This window comes from Rhinoderma darwinii, chromosome 5, assembly GCF_050947455.1.
Source record: "Rhinoderma darwinii isolate aRhiDar2 chromosome 5, aRhiDar2.hap1, whole genome shotgun sequence".
NCBI classification, from domain to species: domain Eukaryota; kingdom Metazoa; phylum Chordata; class Amphibia; order Anura; family Rhinodermatidae; genus Rhinoderma; species Rhinoderma darwinii.
Window position 1 is genome coordinate 280,527,914 of NC_134691.1, and position 20,920 is coordinate 280,548,833.

At 41.9% G+C, this 20,920-nt stretch overlaps 1 protein-coding gene across 1 annotated transcript; it reads left to right on the forward strand.

Annotated features, from left to right (window-relative positions):
* The first annotated feature begins 701 nt into the window (after nt 1-701).
* NKIRAS1 (NFKB inhibitor interacting Ras like 1) lies at nt 702-20,012 on the forward strand. The gene is made up of 4 exons (XM_075828613.1): nt 702-795; nt 6,788-7,029; nt 18,002-18,215; nt 19,922-20,012. The coding sequence occupies exons 1-4, from the start codon at nt 702-704 to the stop codon at nt 19,984-19,986; spliced, it is 615 nt and encodes a 204-aa protein (XP_075684728.1). The 3' UTR covers nt 19,987-20,012.
* The last annotated feature ends 908 nt before the right edge of the window (nt 20,013-20,920 follow it).

Genomic DNA, 20,920 nt, shown 5'->3' on the forward strand with positions numbered 1-20,920 from the left:
CCTCATGCAGCTCCAAAAATGATAAAGCACTGACTTCCTGCAGCCACAACTAGGGAGAGTCTGGTTCATATGAATTTACACAGCTACTAATGAACTACAATGGAATCTGTAACAATCTCTATGCAGTGAGCTCCCCCTAGTGATGGCTGCAGGAAAATGTAATTGCTCTTTGTTGCGTAGCAGAAGTTGTTCCCCCTCTAACCAGGGACCCCATATCAATGCCGTGGTCTGCCTCAATGGTGAGTATGCCACTGGTCAAAACTGGATCCAAGAAGAAGGAAAGGTATAAAGGAAAGACTTATACCCTAAAAACGTATACCCCTCTTTTTTGGATCCTCTCCTGAGTTTGCAGTGCAACAAATCATGGGCAATATGTAGCCCTGGCTCTGGTACTTTCTATCCAGTTTTGTGTTGTACCACATTAGAAAAACTTGCCAACCGTAGTAAAAAAACAAAACCAATTTGTGAATAAGAATTTATAAACTTCCAACTCGATAACATTCCAGCTCTCATACTCACACATATCTCGAACGGGAGTCCTCTAAACCCATCTGGTGAGATGGCCGCTGTTTCGGTAAAAGTGTCAAAGGTGGGAATAACCCTTTAAGCTCAGTGGAATTGTCAAATAATGCATAGAAGTACATTTTCATATCAGTACGAGTAACGTTCAGTTGTTTACATACAGAATTGCCTGACGCATAATGGGGAAAGGAAGTCGAGTAGTTGTTTGTGGACTGGCAGCAGTTGGCAAAACCGCTATACTTGAGCAGGCGTTGTATGGAAACCACATAGTTGGTAAGTTCATATATCTCCATGTCTTTGTCTACTGATAACAAGCTGTTTTTATGGTGAGTTTTGGAGGAATTATTCTGCTGTCAAGTTGATTTTGACTCATTTTGTGTCTCCTGATTGTCTTCTCTACTATTTAGGTAGTTCATAACTTCTATGATGTTATCCATTTATTTGGAGACTTAATCCGCTCAACCCATTGCTGACTGTCCGTGCATTCCACGCAATTCACAAAAATAAAATCGGAAGCAAAGCCTTGTCTATATTACAAAATGCTAAGATATCATCTCTTGTAGTTATAGGCCCAAAGCCTGAGGCTCCAATTCTGGAAGATTTTTATCACAATTCCTGCTCTTATTTCTGGCCCCATTCTTTAAAATCGCATACATCAGATTTGTTCTCCCTTTTCATATTTGAAAATTGTGCCACAATCGATCTTTCTTTTGATCTAAACGTACAGAAGAACAGATCTTCGGTATGTGATGTGGAAGGTATTGAGTATTGCCATGAAGACCATATATCTGAATGTTCCAGCATATACACACATAACTGCTATTATGTAAGCAATGTAGGAAGTACAGATAATTGTATTTGGCGATTTAGAGCCACACACAAGTCTGGTATTTACACTGAGGCTGGCACATATATCTCTAGAAAAAGTACCTGGGGCTGCCCGAATATAACGTATCGGTCTGTCTGTTTGTGTATTCATTGGATTTGTTCCGAAGGTGCCCAGGATGCTAATCCATGCCCTCATATTTTCTTGGTCTTGGGGAAATCGCTAGTAGCCCTATATACCCCGGCAGTTACACACTGTTTATTTCAATTTTAACTTCAAAAATACCTAACCGCTAAACTGGTAGGAAATGGAGTTATAAAATTGTGACAGAGCCTGTTGATTAACAACATTGGCAGTTTTATTACCAGTCAGCCATAGACTATGGTTGGATGATAATTGAAAACCGCATCGTGCATGAAGCCCACTCATTAACACGCTGAACATAATGATGTTTTCTATCAGCTTTCTTTCTGGTCTGGGTTCGGGCAGGAGTCTCTGCGCTTCTGAGAATCACCTGTCTGATCTGTTGCTGAGAGAGCCCGAGTTTGCTGAGGAGTTTCAGCAGCTCGAGCAGCAGTATGACACATTTGATCAACTTGCACTTGGGCAAGAGGAGTCTCTGCAGCTAGTAATGCAGCTTTCCTCCTGGCTATCAGTAATCTGGTTGCTATGAGTAACCGCTCCCCTGTACCTTCCATCTAGGATTAACTTGTAAAGTGCACTACCTGCTACTGCCAGATAAAAACATCTTTACTATAAAAGCGAATATAGAATAGCAGAGTTACCCGGCTTCACACTGGTCTGTTTGTGTGTGTGGTTAAAAACTTCATTTCCTACTGATATGAAGCCAACATATCCAATAAATTTCAAGTGCAGGGTTCATTTTTGGAGGGATGACTGTTATGAAAGGGGTTAAATTTATGAGACTGATGAAATCCACAGTCTTGGTTCTGTTGAGATTTCAGCAGCTCGGGCAGCAGCCATGCGCTTTGCCACAGGAGTGTTTCTTCTAAGTGCAGGGTTCCTTTTTGGAGGCATGAATGGTATGAAAGGGTTTCAATTTATGAGACTGCTCAAATCCAGTATAGGTGCCGTTCTTTTACAGTGAGCAGCACATCGAGTAAAGAAAAATGGCTTGGTTGTTATGGAAATTTGGTCTAAAACTGTGTATATGTGAGTGAGGCTAAGGCTGGATTCACACGAGCACATTACGTCCGTAATGGACGGAACGTATTACGGCCGCAAGTCCCGGACCGAACACACTGCAGGGAGCCGGGCTCCTAGCATCATAGTTATGTACGATGCTAGGAGTCCCTGCCTCGCTGCGGGACAACTGTCCCATACTGTAATCATATTTTCAGTACGGGACAGTTGTCCGGCAGGGACTCCTAGCGTCGTACATAACTATGATGATAGGAGCCCGGCTCCCTGCAGTGTGTTCGGTCCGGGACTTGCGGCCAAAATACGTTCCGTCCATTACGGACGTAATGTGCTCGTGTGAATCCAGCCTTAGAATGAAGGACCTGCGAGCTTCTATTGGCTAATATGGGTCATGTGATATGGTGGAAGCCAGTGGTGCTATATTTGCTTTTGTGAATATGTCAAACCGTAGGTCCTACGGAGCTGAAACCCGGTCTAAACTTTCGAAAAGCGCGTGATTTACTTATGTGCCAAATTTGGTGCAGATTGGTCCAGTCTTTGGCCGTGCATAAAGAACATGCATCAGACAACAGAAATTCATTATATATATATATATATATATATATATATATATATATATATGGGAAATTATTAGGTTTTTTTCAGGAATAGCAAACAATTTTGCATAATAGGGTGGTGCATGTGCAATCAGGTCTTTTCCTGTTTGAACTGAATATTCCTACTTTGTCATGTCTACAAAGCCCTAGGAACCAGGGGAGTAGCTAAAGGCTGATGGGCCCTGGTGCAAGAATTCAATTTGGGGGCCCCCCCTACCCCTCCAAGCAGACCCTGCTCGCGCCTATATGCAGTCGCCTTGCCCAACGGCAGGACCAAAATCTTATTAGGTGAATACATTATAATAATAATAATAGGGATGACATCTCATAGTAGTAGTAAATAATATTTTTTTTTTATTGAAAAATAAAAAAATCTGAAGATAAAAATATAGAGGCCCGGGTACTGGGAGGACATACTGTGGCAGACCTATAAGCAGGAAAAATATCTGCCCCCACACAGTAGAATGTCCCACATAACTGCCCCCACACAGTAGAATGCCAGCCATAGCTGCCCCCACAGAGTATAATGCCAGCCATAGCTGCCCCCACAATATAATTCACCCCCATAGCAGACAGCCCCCCCTGTATAATGCTCCCCCATAGCAGACAGCCTCCCTCCCATACCCAGTATAATGCCGAATATAAAACTACTTACCTAGCCCCGTTCCCCCGACGGGTGGAGATCTTTCTTATCCACTGTGCTGTGAGTGACTCGGTGCAGCCAGGCGCGATGATGCCACTACATCGCGCCTGGCTGCGGCGTTCATGGCTCACGGCACCGTGAATTCTGGAGCAAGGGGCCGTCAGCTCCTTGCTCCAGCATTGAATTCAATTGTATCTGTGTCCTGACCACACAGATACAGTTGGAACAGGAACCTCGTTTAGTGGCTCACGACCCCCCGGAGGTCTTCACACGACGCCCCCAGGGAGTCGCAACCCACAGTTTGTAATATATTGTATTGTGCTGTCCTCTCTCCAGCGCAAACACAGACAGCACGATACATTACATTACACACTACACTACGGGCCCCCTCACCAGGTCTTGTTGTTTTCTGAGGAGTCGGATGATCGGCTCCAACTTCCAGTGCATTCAGGCTCTCTTCCTCCGTCTGCACCACGCTGCATTCTCTTCCTGAATGCCTGGAACGCCCCTCACGTGATGTCACATGGTACACTGAGTGTACCATGTGATCGCGACGTCACGTGAGGGCCCTACCTAGTGCCGGTGTCACCGCAAGTAAAAGTTTAAAAAATCTATTCTACAGTTAGAGCCGGTTGGCAACAGGGGCCCGTGGGCCCCCCAGGCTTAGGGGCCCGGTCGCAACCGCGACCACTGCGACCCCTATAGCTACGCCACTGCTAGGAACATCAGGACTAGGTCAGCAGCACACTGCCTGCCTTTGCAGCCCTGAGATTGAGGAGGTCGGAGGGGAGAAGAATAGTGACTGACTTACAGGGAGTAAAGGGCCTTTTACACTGGCCAATCATCGGGCAAACAAGCATTCCCGATAATTGCCCTGTGTAAACAGTGCAGCGATAAGCAGATGAATGAACAAACACTTGTTTATCAGCTGATCGTATCGTTTTAAATGTCCAAAATATTATCGTTGTCGGCAGCACATCCCCCTGTGTAAACAGGGAGACGTGCTGCCGACATGATGATGATTTATGGGGACGAGCGATCGTAGTAACTCACCCCCATACTAGCTCCTTGTGAAAGGAGCAAACGAGCGCCGATCAACGAGCTGTCTCGTTGAGTGGTGCTCGTGTACACATCAAAGGTCGGGCCGTGTGATACCAGCTTTAGGACTTGGAGCCTCAGAAATACAATAAGTGGCAAATTGCGCTCAATGTGAAGCATACCTACAAACCATCTTGGATTCAGCGGTACAGTCCCAGATTCCGGGCGGCCGGTGGTATGTCCCGGTTTCGACTGTATTTGCATCTTCAGGACGCAGATGCAGGTGAATCCAATGCCGAAGCAGGGAAAGTTGGCTCCTGCTTCAGCATTCGCTCTGTGAAGCATCCGTGAGCTGCTCGGCACAGACAGGCGCGATGCTGTTATGTCAACGTGCCTGTCTCTGCCGAGACACTCGTAGCACAGAACAGAGGGATCTCCTATGCTCGCAGTGGGAACGGGGCTAGGTAAGTATTTTTTTTTTTTCTTAGGCACTATGGGGCATTATACTGTATGGCGGCAGCTATTTGGCATTATACTGTGTGGGAGGCACTTTACTGGGTGGGGGCAGCATTAGGGGCATTATACTGTGGGGGGTTTCTATGGGGGCACTCTACAGTGTGGGCTGAACTGTGTATGGAGACGGATTGGGTGGGTTTAGAGGCATGGCTTAACAGGGAAAAACTATGCGCGCCACATCGGTTATTCCTCTTGACACCGCTTGAAAGCATGATTTGCACCTCTTCAATGTTTTTGGACCCACTCCTGGTTTTGGCTTACAAATACTGTTGTGTGATTTTGGTCGGTATTTGGAAGCCAAAACTAATAGTGGAACCTACACAGAGAAAAAGCATAATGTAGAGCTTGTGTTTCCTGCTGTGTTTTGGCTTTCAAATACTGATGCAAAATACTGTTTGGGCTTCGTTCACATCTGCACTAGTTGACTACGCTACTGATTCCGTCAAAACGACGGAACCCTTGCACGACGGAGACAAACTGCAACTATTGGCATCGGATCCGTCACCGTTGAAATCAATGGTGATGGAAACGGAAAAATATGGTTTGCGTCAGTCAGGGTCCCGTTCCGACGGAAAACTCAGTTGCAACGGAGCCCTCACGCAGATGTGAATGAAGCCTAAAAGCGACATTGGGGTGTGTTTTCACATGCCGGTTTTGTGGCGCTTTTTGCTTTGATTTGCGTAACATTGCTGCAAAAAAAATCCACATGACCAGCATGTGTGAATACACCCAAAGCCTGACTTGGTATTTTTGGATGAAAAAGACAGGAACCCTATCCACAGAAGGTCTACACTTGACCGAAACTAGAAGGGGACATTCTTATCAGAGTTTCTCAGTAGTACAGCCTACCATTTTAGGCCTGTCATTTAAAGGCCATGTTTGTACAGTCAGGATTTGCGTTTTTAGTGACATCCACAGCTGAAGCTCGAGATTCAATGGAGCTAGTCCCTGGCTTTTCAGCATGGAATCGGTGGGATCGGTGGGAAAAATGAACATGCGACAGACATAAAATCAATGGTGTGGTCATTATTCCGCGTTTTTTTTGAATGGGAAATTAAAGAAAAAAACACGTTCACATGCATAGCCCACACAGAATCCGTTTTTAAATCCAGACAGATTCCACATCGAGTCTAGCTGCGAGACTCCTCTGCTGCTGCGTCTCTTTAGGGAAACCTACAACTAAACCAGGCAGATCTAATTTCCACGAGAGACTGGATTTTCTAGGGTGTCTGCCAGTCCCCATGCAGTTTGGGTCATCTGCATATGCTGATGAAGACAGCAGGATATTCCAGTGTGTGTGTGTGATGAATAAGTTTAGTCTTGCTCTCTAAAATAGGTGAAATGGCTAGTATCTACTCTCCGCGAGAGGAATGGAAACATCTGGTCTGTTCATTCGCTAAACAATGAAAAATTGATGTCTCTCCTTCCTTTTTTTTTTTTTTTTTTTTTTTTTCCAAGAGCGGAATTATTTTTGGTTTGTTGCAGGTCAGGAAAATATTGAAACCTTGGAAGATATATATATTGCTTCAGTGGAAACAGAGCGTGGAGTTAAGGAGCAGCTGCGGCTTTACGACACACAAGGACTTCAGGAAGGCACAGAGCTGCCAAAGCATTACTTCTCCTTTGCCGATGGCTTTATTCTGGTCTACGGTGTGGACAGCCTGGAATCTTTCAGAAGGGTTGAACAACTTAAAAGAGATGTGGACCGTTTCCGAGATAAAAAGGAGGTAAAATAATGTATGGCCTCAACTGTGTCCCTGGATGGTAATTTTCTTATTGTGTTGATTTTGTTATAGGGTTGTTCGGGATTAGAGGCAAAAGGTTTGCTATTTTCTCCATAAACCGTGCCATTCTTGTATCTGGAATCCCTTTATTCTAGTGAAAACCATACTTTTTTTTTTTAAAGACAGCGGGAGCTCAGGGAGTTAAATGCATGGCTGAAGTCTTGGTGTAGAGGAGAAGGATTTGGGTTCCTAGAGCACTGGGCTGACTTTTCATTGGGGTACAAACTGTATTCTGCAGATGATTTACACCTAAATGGAAGGGGGTCCGCTGTGCTGGGGGAGAGAATTCTAGCTGGGGTGGCGGAGTATTTAAACTAGGGCTGAGGAGGGAGGTCAATGTAGAAAAAAAAGGGGGTAGCCAGGTTAGAGAGGGGTCAGACTATATTGGTGGGGGGAGAAACAGAATGTGGGGAGAGGACTAGACAACAAGATAAGGAGATCCTTTCGTTACAAAACATCAGTGTAAATAAAAAGGCCCAATTAATGTCAAATCACATTTCTGATAATAAAAGTGAAAAACTGACAGGCAAGTTAAAGTGTATGTTCACAAATGCCAGAAGTCTAGCAAGCAAAATGGGGGAGCTGGAGGCCTTGATACTGGAAGAAAATATAAATATAGTTGGTGTTGCTGAAACATGGCTGGACTCTTCACATGACTGGGCTGTAAATCTACAGGGTTTTACACTTTTTCGGAAAGACAGGACAAATCGGAAAGGCGGTGGTGTATGTCTGTATGTGAGAAATGATATGAAGGCGAGTCTGAAAGAGACAATAGTGGGTGAATACTGTGAGGAGGTTGAAACCTTGTGGGTGGAACTAGAAAGGGAGGTAAACACTGAAAAAAATTACTTTTGGTGTAGTCTATAGACCCCCCAATATAACTGAGGAGATGGAAGTTCAGCTATATAAACAGATGGAGCGGGCTGCACAGGCGGGTACTGTAGTGATAATGGGAGATTTAAATTTCCGGGATATTAATTGGTGTCATGGTTCAGCTTCAACTGCAAAGGGGAGACATTTCCTCAACCTGTTGCAAGAAAATTTTATGGGCCAGTTTGTGCAAGACCCGACTAGAGGTGAATCTCTGATGGATCTGGTAATTTCTAATAATGCAGATCCTGTTGGGAATGTCAATGTTCTTGAAAACCTCGGTAACAGTGATCATAATATAGTTACATTTTACCTATACTGTAAAAAACAAATGCAGGCTGGGAGGGCAAAAACATTTAATTTTAAGAAAGCCAATTTCCCCAGGATGAGGGCTGCAATTCAGGATCTGGACTGGGAAGAACTAATGTCAAATAATGGAACAAATGATAAATGGGAGATTTTCAAATCTACTTTGAGTTATTATAGTGCAAAATTTATTCCTATAGGTAACAAGTATAAACGACTCAAATTAAACCCCACATGGCTTACACCTTCTGTGAAAGGGGGCAATACACGACAAAAAAAGGGCATTTAAAAAATACAAATCTGAGGGTACATCTGCAGCCTTTGTAAAATATAAAGATCTTAATAAAATCTGTAAAAAGGTAATAAAATTAGCAAAAATACAAAATGAAAGGCAGGTGGCCAAGGATAGTAAAACAAATCCCCAAAAATTCTTCAAGTATATAAATGCTAAAAAGCCAAGGTCTGAACATGTAGGACCCCTAGATAATGGTAATGGGGAGTTGATCACAGGGGATCAAGAGAAGGCAGAGTTACTAAATGGGTTCTTTAGCTCTGTATATACAACAGAAGAAAGAGCAGCTGATGTAGCCGGTGCCAGTGCTGTTAATATATCAGTTGATATACTGAATTGGATGAATGTAGATATGGTCCAAGCTAAATTAAATAAAATAAATGTGCACAAGGCCCCGGGACCAGATGGGTTACACCCTAGAATTCTTAAAGAGCTTAGTTCAGTTATTTCGGTCCCCTTTTCATAATATTCAGAGAATCTCTAGTGACTGGATAGTGCCAAGGGACTGGCGCAGCGCAAATGTGGTGCCTATTTTCAAAAAGGGCTCTAGGTCTTCCCCGGGTAATTATAGACCAGTAAGCTTAACATCCATCGTGGGGAAAATGTTTGAGGGGCTATTGAGGGACTATATACAGGATTATGTGACAATAAATAGCATTATAAGTGACAGCCAGCACGGTTTTACTAAGGACAGAAGTTTTCAAACTAACCTAATCTGTTTTTATGAAGAGATGAGCAGAAGTCTAGACAGAGGGGCCGCTGTGGATTTAGTGTTTTTGGACTTTGCAAAGGCATTTGACACTGTCCTCCATAGACGCCTAATGGGTAAATTAAGGACTATAGGTTTAGAAAATATAGTTTGTAATTGGATTGAGAATTGGCTCAAGGACCGTATCCAGAGAGTTGTGGTCAATGATTCCTACTCTGAATGGTCCCCGGTAATAAGTGGTGTACCCCAGGGTTCAGTGCTGGGACCACTATTATTCAACTTATTTATTAATGATATAGAAGATGGGATTAATAGCACTATTTCTATTTTTGCAGATGACACCAAGCTATGTAATATAGTTCAGTCTATGGAAGATGTTCATGAATTGCAGGCAGATTTAAACAAACTAAGTGTTTGGGCGTCCACTTGGCAGATGAAGTTTAATGTAGATAAATGTAAAGTTATGCATCTGGGTACCAACAACCTGCATGCATCATATGTCCTAGGGGGAGCTACACTGGCGGATTCACTTGTTGAGAAGGATCTGGGTGTTCTTGTAAATCATAAACTCAATAACAGCATGCAGTGTCAATCAGCTGCTTCAAAGGCTAGCAGGATATTGTCGTGTATTAAAAGAGGCATGGACTCACGGGACAGGGATGTAATATTGCCACTTTACAAAGCATTAGTGAGGCCTCATCTAGAATATGCAGTTCGGTTCTGGGCTCCAGTTCATAGAAAGGATGCCCTGGAGTTGGAAAAAATACAAAGAAGAGCAACGAAGCTAATTAGGGGCATGGAGAATTTAAGTTATGAGGAAAGATTGAAAGAATTAAACCTATTTAGCCTTGAAAAAAGACGACTAAGGGGGGACATGATTAACTTATATAAATATATTAATGGCACATACACAAAATATGGTGAAATCCTGTTCCTTCTAAAACCCCCTCAAAAAACAAGGGGGCACTCCTTCCGTCTGGAGAAAAAAAGGTTCAAGCTGCAGAGGCGACAAGGCTTCTTTACCGTGAGAACTGTGAATCTATGGAATAGCCTACCGCAGGAGCTGGTCACAGCAGGGACAGTAGATGGCTTTAAAAAAGGGTTAATTTCCTAGAACAAAAAAATATTAGCTCCTATGTGTAGAAATTTTTCCTTCCCTTTTCCCGTCCCTTGGTTGAACTTGATGGACATGTGTCTTTTTTCAGCCGTACTAACTATGTAACTATGTAACATGAAAGGAGCTGAGCTGCTCAACCAGACACATCCTATGGACTAGACTGGCGTGTTTCTCTAATCCTGTACACCCCACTTAAAAAAGATGTTTATAGTGAATGATCATTAATAGTCGTTATCTATATGCATGTCTGGCAATACTTCACATATCATGTGAGTTATGACCGCATCTCATTTCCAATAAGGATGATATATTTCGTGATCAGTATCTTTTATCAATCGTGACTAATCCAATACCTAATTATATGACAAGGTTATTGGTAGATACATTCATATCAGGCCATACACTATTTATAGAAGAAACCCCCTTACATATGTTATTGATAAGTCACTGCTCAAGACAATGCAAGGCAGAAACCGTTTTTTTCTGCTTATGTACTCTACAAAAGTCTTTATTTTTTTTTTTTAAAAAACAACTTTCTAATGTATGATAATATACAGTTAGGCCCAGAATTATTTGGACAGTGACACAATCTTCATGATTTGGGCTCTGCTGCCACCACATTGGATTTGAAATGAAACAACTGAGATGTAATTGAAGTGTAGACTTTCAGGTTTAATTCAAAGGGTTGAATAAAAATATCCTGTGAAACGTTTAGGAATTGCAACCATTTTTCTACACAGCCTCCTCATTTCACTCACAAATTAACATTACCATAAATAAAATGGTTTGTTTATTTATACTTTGTAGAGAATGCTTTGCAGGCAATGGGTAATGACTGCCTGAAGTCTGGAACCCATGGACCTCACCAAACGCTGGCTTTCTTCCTTTGTGATGCTTTCCTGGCCTTTACTGCGGTTGTCTTCAGTTGTTGCTTGTTTGTGGGTCTTTCTGCCTTAAGTTTTGTCTTCAGGCCCCATGCACACGACCGTAAAATCGCCCGTAATTAAGGGCCCATAGACTTGTATTGGCCACGGGTACGTTTGCCTACGGGACGGTGCCCGGGCCGTTGAAAAATATAGAACATGTCCTATTTCAGGCTGTAATTACGGAACGGGCAGGCCCATAGAAGTCTATGGGGCTTACGTAATTACGGGTGACTACGTCTGTGCACCCGTAATTACGGGAGCGTTGCTAGGCGACGTCAGGGGATTTAAATTTTTGAATAAAGAGAAGCAGAGAATATTGCGTCTGAGCGATCATGTGACCCTTTTTAAGGGGTTTGGACATGATTGTGACATTTCCAGGCCCGGGTCCATAAATACGGGTTAAAAACGTGTGACAAAGGACCCGTATTTACGGCCAGTATTTACGGGAGGGAAAAAATAGGGTCGTGTGCATGGGGCCTAAGCAAGTGAAATGCATGCTTAATCGGTTTGAGATCTGGTGATTGTCTTGGCCATTGCAGAATATTCCACTTCTTTGTCTTAAACTCCTGGGTTGCTTTCGCAGTATGTTTTGGGTCATTGTCCATCTGCGACGTCCAGTCAACCTTCCTGCATGTGGTTGAATCTGAGCAGAAAGTATATCCCTGAACACTTTAGAATTCATCCGGCTTCTTCTGTCTTCCGTCACATCAATAAACACTAGTGACCCAGTCCCTTTGGCAGCCATGCATGCCCATGCCATCACACTGCCTCCACCATCTTTTACAGAGTATGTTGTGTGCTTTGGATCATGAGCCGTTCCAAGCCTTCTTCATACTTTCTTCCTCCCATCAATCTGGTACAGGTTGATCTTAATTTCATGCTGTTCCAGAACTGGACTGGCTTCTTTAGATGTTGTTTAGCAAAGTCTAATCTGGCCTTTCTATTTTTGAGGCTGATTAACGGTTTGCACCTTGTAATGAACCCTCTATATTTGCTCTCTTGAAGTCTTCTCTTTATGGTAGACTTAGGTACTGATACACCTACTTCCAGGAGAGTGTTCTTCACTTGGGTAGATGTTGTGAAGGGATTTTTCTTCACCATGGAAAGGATTCTGCGATCATCCACCACTGTTGTCTTCCATGGATGTCCAGGCCTTTTGGAGTTCACGAGATCACTAGTGCACACATTTTTTATTATTTATTTTATCAAGAATGTACCAAACTCTTGATTTGGACACTCCTAACATTTGTGCTGTCTCTCTGATGGATTTCTTAAATTATTTTCAGCCTGTTTCACTTGCATTGAGAGCTCCTTTGACCTCCTGTTGTGGGTTCACAGCAACAGCTTCCAAATGCAAATGCCACACTTGGAATCAACTCCAGACCTTTTACCTGCTTAATTGATGATGGATTAATGAGGGAATAGCCCGTGCAGCCCATTAAATAGCTTTTGAGATAATTGTCCAATTACCTTTTGGTCCCTTGAAAAAGAGGTAGCTACGTATTGACCCCTTTAGGACGCAGCCACTTTTGGACCAAATGACACAGCCTCATTTTTAAAATCTGACGTGTCACGTTATGTGGTAATAACTCTGGAATGCTTTTACCTATCCAATTCTGAGATTGTTTTCTTGTGACATATTGTACTTTATGTTCGTGAAAAAATTTCATCGATAAATTCAATATTTTTTGTGAAAAACACAAATTTAGAGAAAATTTGCAAAAATAAGCATTTTTCTAAATTCAAATGTATTGGTTGTAAGGCAGATAGTTATACCACACAAAATAGTAACTAGTTAACATTTCCCATATGTCTACTTTATGTTTGCATCATTTTTTGAACATTCTTTTATTTTTCTAGGACGTTACAAGGCTTATAAATTTAGCAGCAATTTCACCCATTTTCAAGAAAATTTCAAAAGCCAATTTTTTTAGGGAACAGTGCAGATTTGAAGTAGCTTTGAGGGCCTTATATATTAGGAACCCCCACAAATCACCCCATTTTAAAAACTGCACCCCTTAAAGTATTCAAAACAGCATTTAGAAAGTTTCTTAACCCTTTATGCGTTTCACGGGAATTAAAGCAAAGTGGAAGGGAAATTTGCAAATTTAATTTTTTTTGCAGAAATTCAATTTTTCCTGTAATACTGAAGTTTTGTTTTTTTTTACCAGAGAAACACAACTGAATATTTATTGCCCTGATTGTGCAGTTTTTAGAAATATCGCACATGTGGCCCTAGTGTGCTACGGGCCTGAAACAAAGGCCCCAGTAGCAAGGAAGCACCTAGTGGATTTTTCAGCCTTCCTTTTCTTAAATTATATTTCAGACACCATGTCAGGTTAGAAGAGGTCTTGTGGTGCAAAAACAAAGGAAACCCCCCCCCCCCAAGGGTGACTCCATTTGGGAAACTACACCCCTAGAGGAATTCATCTAGGGGTGTAGTGAGCATTTTGACCCCACAGGTATTTCATTAGGATTGGGCAGTGAAAATGAAAAATTACATTATTTTCCAATAAGATGTAGCTTAACCTCAGAATTTTTACATTTTTTTAACAAATAAATGAGGAAAAGCACCCCAACATTTGTAAAGCAACTTCTCCAGAGTACGGAAATACCCAACATGTGGTCATAAACTGCTGTTTTGGGCAAGCGGCAGGACTCAGAAGGGAAGGCTCGCCATTTAGCTTTTGAAGTACAGATTTTGCTGGTTTGATTTCTCGGCACCATGTCGCATTTGTAAAGCTCCTAAGGTACCAGTACAGTGGAAACCCCCCAAAAGTGACTCCATTTGGGAAACTACACCCCTAGAGGAATTCAACTAGGGGTGTAGTGAGCATTTTGACCCCCCCAGGTGTTTCATAGATTTCATTAGAATTGGGCAGTAAACCTGAAGAATTTCATTTTTTTTTTTTCCAGTAAGACGTAGATTTAGGTCAAAATGTTTCATTTTCTCATCAAATAAAGGAGAAAAAGCACCATAACATTTGTAAAGCAACTTCTCCAGAGTACGGAAATACCCCATATGTGGTAATAAACCACTGTATAAATACACATCAGGGCTCAGAAGGGAAGGAGCGCCATTTGGCTTTTTGAAGCGCAGTGTTTTAGTGGTATTTTATCTTATAATGTGGGGGCGTATGTAAACTGGGCAGAGTACATCAGGGTATATGTAAACTGGGCGGTGTGCATCAGGGCATAATAGGATGATGTAATAATGGGGAGAATGAATAATCCATGGATTGGTGTGGTGCGCTGTGAACCAATCCTTTATGCACAGGCCGGGTTTATTGGGTATTCTACAGAATATCTGCGCTTCAGTATTGCCTAATCTTTGACTTCTTCACAAGGCCCTAAAGTTTCTTCCTCTCCGCTGCATCTACAGGGTCCACCTGTGGGGTCCAGCAAATGATGATGTGGGGTATTTAGTGAAATTCTACTGAATTAATTCTCCTAAAAAATTAGTCTGGGCCGTCATTTTGCATCATTTGCGTTTTGAGAGTCATAACGTGTTATTTTTCCATTGACTGAGCTGTGTGAGGGCTTGTTTTTTTTTTGTGGAACGAGCTGTCATTTTTATTGGTTCCATTTTGGGGTACATGCAATTTTTTTTTTTTTTTATCACTATTTCTTCCATTTTTTGGGAGATGAGGAAACCAAAAAACAGCAATGCTAGCACGGTTTTGTTTTTTTTATTTTTTTACAGTGTTCACCGTGCAGTATAAACATGTTAACTTCATTCTGTTAGTTGATACGATTACAGCGACACCAAATTGATATCGTTTTTTTTTACGTTTCACTACGTTCCCACAATAAAAATACTATTTTCCAAAAAAAAATCATGTTTTAGTGTCTGCATTTTCTGACGGCCATAACTTTTTTTTATTTTTTAGTTGATATCGCTGCGGGAGGTCTCCTTTTATGCGTGACGAACTGTAGTTTTCTATTAGTAACATTTTGCATTACTTGCAACTTTTTGATCACTTTTTATTACATTTCTTTTTGAGACAAGATGACCAAAAAATAAAATGCTGTCATTGTTTTTTATTAAAAATCAGCTGACAGTTAGCCTATTACGTCATGCCTCGGGCAGGACCTAATAGGCTACTGTACCTGGGCAACCAGGAAGCCTAGCAACTGCTTCTTGGTTGCCATAGCAACCATCGCCATCTCCTCTATCGTGGGGGGGCTCAGGGGGGTACAGAGGGAGCTCCCTCCCTCTGTCAACCACATCAATGCGGCGGACGCTATTGACAGCCGCACTGAAGGGGTTAAATGGCTGCGATCGGCGGTAACTGCCATTGCAGCGGGATGTCAGCTGCGTATGACAGCTGACAGCCGCTGAAGATGAAGCGCGCACAGCTCCTGTGCTCGCTTTATCTACAGGGCGTGACTGTACGCCCGTGTGCGGGAAAGCACTTTGAATTTGGACGTACAGTCACGCCCAAGAGCAGGAAGGGGTTAAAGAGCTGTAATTCCTAAACTCTTCCTCAAATTAGGATGTGAATACCCTCAAATTAAAGCTGAGTCTACGTTTTAAGCCCATATTGATTATATAACTGTATACTCAATATGTTTTGGTAAACAGCTAAAATCACAAAACTTGTCACAGTCCAAATAATTCTGGATCTAACTGTGTGATCATTTTTGACGACTGGATGTCAATAATAAATGTTAAGATTAAGCCGTTTTCTATAGAGCATGATCTGCTCATTTCTCTGCATAAAATTTTAAAGAGAGCCTGTCCGCAGATTTGACACCTCCCCAACTGCTAACATCACTAGATTGCTAACCACAAAACAAGTGTAAACATACCTATGTAGCCGATCGTACTTCAAGCTTAATTAGGAAAAAGTAGTTTTAATCGCCGTATACAAATGGGATGGCAAGTGTCCGCCGATCATGGAAGTGTCCTGAAGTCTCTGCTGTATACCCTCCTCAACCCCTATTTCTCTGGTCGTCCACACGGTGTATGACGCTGAGGACCAGTAGAGCTGTCGATCAACAGTAGATGGGAGGGGTTGGGGAGAGTTTACAGCTGAGAAAGAAGGACACGTTCGCTGGACGCTTACCATGCCATTTGCATACGGCACATGTGCGATTAAAACTACTTTTTATCCGAGTTATGCAAGGACTATCTAACGTGTAATCATACCTATCTAGCAATGATTGTGGTTTGGAGCGAGTCAAAATAGCTGACAGTCCCTTTTTTAAGGGTACGAAGACACATTGCGGATACGCTGCGTCAAGCACTGTACACCGCAGGTAATGCCGTCTGAAAAATTGCACCACCACATTGTGGTGCAATTTTCTGGCAGAATTTCCGCTGCATTAAGTAGCACCAGAAAAAAACCAAAAAACGTTCATACTTACACCCTCCCTCTTCAGAGCGTGCAATCTGGCCTCCTGGGATGACGCTGCAGGTCATGTGACCATTGCAGCCTGTGATTGGGTGCAGCGGTCACATGGGATGAAACATCATGCCACGAGGTCAGACTGGAGAAGCAGGGAACTTGGGGTAAGTACAACTTTCCTCTTTTTTCGGGGAAAACCCACAACAGAAGAGCTGCGATTCCGCAGCATTAATTGACATGCTACGGTTGAGGAAACCAAACCGCAGCTGAATTTATGTGCATGTTGTTTTTTTGGCCAGCTTTTTGTCCCTGTGTGGGGACGAGATTTGTTGACATCTCCTCCACACTGCTTCTACTGTAATACTGTGGATTTTCAGCGATGAATCCTTTGCGGAAAATTCAGACCATAAACACTTATGGCATATTCATAGAAACACAACAATCGCTATAACAGGGGTCTTATGGCTTCCACTGTACATACACATTGGGACTGAGAGGAGGCGGGCTGGAGAGTTGGCCATACGTACATGGGTGTCCTCAATTATCGTCTCCCAGTTGTTGGACCCCCACAACCAAGCATTTATGGCAGATTCTATGGATATCGCATAAATGTGTGTGATCAGTTGCCTGTTCTTTGGAAAAAATGTTGTAAGGTGTATTCTGTTCCGACCCCCTGTTTTTCATGAGTAAAATTAATATAAAGCTGGATTCACACACAGCGTTTTACTGTGTATTTCGTGGTGGTGGTGGTTTTTAATAATAATTAATATTTTTTTATTTTTTTTGAGCAGCAAGATATTGCAATACAGTTTACAGTCAAATATAAAATGCACTACACACAACTATTTTGTGTTTCTTGGTCCGTGGCTTTTTTTTTTTTTTTCAAACGTAGCATGCTCTGGGTACAGTTGGCTTCTCTATAGGACTTCAAAAATGTCAGAAAAGAAGCATGTACAAAATGACACAATGAACGCCACAAAAATCACGTTACATTTTAAAAACGCTGTTTATTTTTTATGCATTTAAAAAAATCCAGAAAATATCTGTGTGAAGGACGCCTAAACATGCTGTGACATGTTTGGGTGTCATCTGACACAAATTCTCCCACGCATGGCTATGTCTGGCAGGAGAGACATGTATCATTGCTATAACCATCCGTAACTTCTATAAAAGAGAAATCTTTGTTTGGACCGTAACGATATAATGAATATGCACAAAGACTGCACAATTTGTGGCTTTTGGCCAGTTTATGTAATTGTACCAGTAACCTATATAAAGTGTGACTGTATATATTAGAGTTTGTCGTCTTATATTGTAACTTGATGTTCCATCTTTTTTCGTAAGATGGTCACTGTTGTCTTGGGCAATAAGCTGGACCGGGCAGAATACAGACAAGTGGATACAGAAATGGCACTACACTGGGCAAGAGGTGAAAAAGTAAAACTCTGGGAAGTCTCGGTTACAGACAGACAGACCCTGATTGAGCCTTTCACCTTGTTGGCCAGCAAACTCAATCACCTCCAAAGCAAATCATCCTTTCCTTTGCCTGGGAGAAAAAGTAAGGGGACCCCATCTTCTGACAACTAATAACTGGGGACAATTGTGTGCTTCATTTTTTAAAGTGTTTTCTTGGACTTGTTTGAAAAATATTGCGTTTTGGTTTTTTTCCCCCCTATGATCCAAAGATTTGTTCATTTGATGTGATACATTTTATATCAACCGTGCACTTCTGAACAAAGATCACATTAAATATCGTACTTGACTTGCACCCGTGTCCTTCATTGCAGATGACAAAACTTCCCGTTCTGCTATGTAGGCCTTTTTTAATTTGACTGTATCCTCCTCAGAACATGTTACGGCAGGGGGCTAACTACAACAAACTTGTGCACCCAATTATTTGGGTACAGTTAGGTGATTTGGGCAGTGTATGGCTCTGTTCAGTCTAACGTTAATAGGAATTGCTGAGGTTTCCGGTATTTTTGATAAGAATAACGCAGTTTTCAGCACTATTCTTGTCTGGCATTTGCCCATATCCGTTTGAAAAGGGGCTATGATACCAATATATTTAGAGCCTTATTTGAACGCTTCACGGTACTATTGTTGGCATTGTGTGTATGTGTTTTGTTTTTGTTAGTTTTGTTTTTTTTTATAAATCAAAACCTTGACCTGAATCCAATGCTAAAATTACAACTTCAGATTGTTGTAATGCGGCCGCGTTTTAGTGTTTGCAAATGCCGGTCTGCCCTCGGGTTAAAAGTAGGGTAGATTGACCTTTAAAGGCTGTGTAACTTTCTTTTATTTTTAAATCCTTTTTTTTTCCAATGTGTTTTGGTGCAACTTTGTAAATACTACTTTTTAACTTTTTGAGATACAGCTGCTTTGTATACTGTATACAGAGCATCTGTATCTTGCGCTGAAACTTGTCTTTCAGGTCCGTGGGACTGACAGGACCCGCTGACACTATGTGTCTCTGAGACACATGATCCATCACATCTAAATTATGAACTTCGATGCGATCGGTAACAGGTCGATCCCGCTGACAATGAACCAGTCAGTTCCACGGACCCGATATACATGTTTCTGTGCAAGATACAGCTGCTTTGTATACTATATACAGAACTGTATCTCAAAAAGTAAAAATTATTTTAAATAAAATGTAATTCCAAAGTTGCAAAAGTTTTTTTTTTTTTTTTTTTAAATGTCTTCTTCAAAGGCATATATAGCCTTTTAATCCTGCAGCCAATAATCCAGAAAATATGATAATCTGTCACTTCCAGCACAGAACTGCAATGTGATAAAGAATTGTACAAAAAGCAGAACACAGCGGATAACAAACTAGAACTTTACTGTGATTAAAAAGCAAATCTATAATATGTATTACTCTTACAAGTGAGTTTTTATATACTTTTCTATAACAATCTAATAATCGATTTGGTAATCCGGCACCTATCAGGACCATGGATAATGGATTTAAGATAGATAGATAGATATAATATTATTATTATTATTTTTTTTTTCTGATAGCTGAGTTTTCTCCTGAGTATTTTGAATACATTGACAGTATATGGATAGACAACTCAGTCTTCCAATATAAAATGTGACCAAGATATGTATATACTGCACATTAAACAGCGTGTGAAAATAAAAAAACCTCACCCTATTAAGAGAATTCTAAATGAATATATATATATAGGTTAATTGTGTAGCCTGAGCTACGTGTTGCTAAAAAGGTTTTGTTTTTCTCCCCCCCCCCACCCCCCACAGCATGGCTGTCCGGTTTGATGTGGTGTGGTCTTTCCTGCTGGTATGGACACGATATCTGCCACTGACGGTATCTCCTGGCATCACATCCACCTGTATCATCAAATTGATCTATTGTTTTTTTACTCTGATTTTATATACATATCATTCTTATTTACTTCGTTACATGTTGTAATAAAAATGTTGATCATTATTGGTCATAAGAAAAAAAGAAAAATCTTGCTATGTAATTTGTGCATAGTTTGCTGGTGGCTGCCACTCTAGACTTTCAAATAGCTGCTCTTCCTACACAAAAGTTGTTAACCCATCTTTCCACACATAAACGTGTGCTCTGATTGGCCAAGTATGCATATTTATTTCAAAAGCATAAGGGTATGTGCACACACACTAATTACGTCCGTAATTGACGGACGTATTTCGGCCGCAAGTCCCGGACAGAACTCAGTGCAGGGAGCCGGGCTCCTAGAATCATACATATGTACGATGCTAGGAGCCCCTGCCTCTCCGTGGAACTACTGTCCCGTACTGAAAACATGATTACAGTACGGGACAGTTGTCCTGCAGAGAGGCAGGGACTCCTAGCATCGTATATAACTATGATGCTAGGAGCCCGGCTCCCTGCACTATGTTCGGTCCGGTACTTGCGGCCGAAATCCGTCCGTAAATTACGGACGTAATTAGTGTGTGTGCACATACCCTAAAACTGCTGCTAGACCGCCTTATCTCCAGGGGGAGCACAGGATTGGGTGTGCCCGAAAACCAACCTGCCTGATCCTCCTTTTCCCCAGATGTCAGGGGATGGTGGGGCTGCCCCAATATACAAATAATCAGTAGATCCAACATCGATTTAGCCTTCAGCTGGCCAGAAATCCTATTTGACACTTGTACTGTGACTTTGTTAAAGGGGTTATCCTTCTAGACAATAACATCTCAAAATGAGGATCTGCTGTCGATCAGCTGCAGGCGAAATATATTCCAAAGAAAGTCACTTCTTATAGCGGC

What these genes read in the sequence shown, in the direction of transcription:
- NKIRAS1 (XM_075828613.1), top strand. Translation starts at nt 702, where the DNA reads ATGGGGAAAGGAAGTCGAGTAGTTGTTTGTGGACTGGCAGCAGTTGGC. An exon ending in GTATGGAAACCACATAGTTG is followed by an intron (nt 796 to 6,787) that starts GTAAGTTCATAT and finishes GGTTTGTTGCAG; the next exon opens with GTCAGGAAAATATTGAAACC. An exon ending in TCCTTTGCCTGGGAGAAAAA is followed by an intron (nt 18,216 to 19,921) that starts GTAAGGGGACCC and finishes CACCCCCCACAG; the next exon opens with CATGGCTGTCCGGTTTGATG.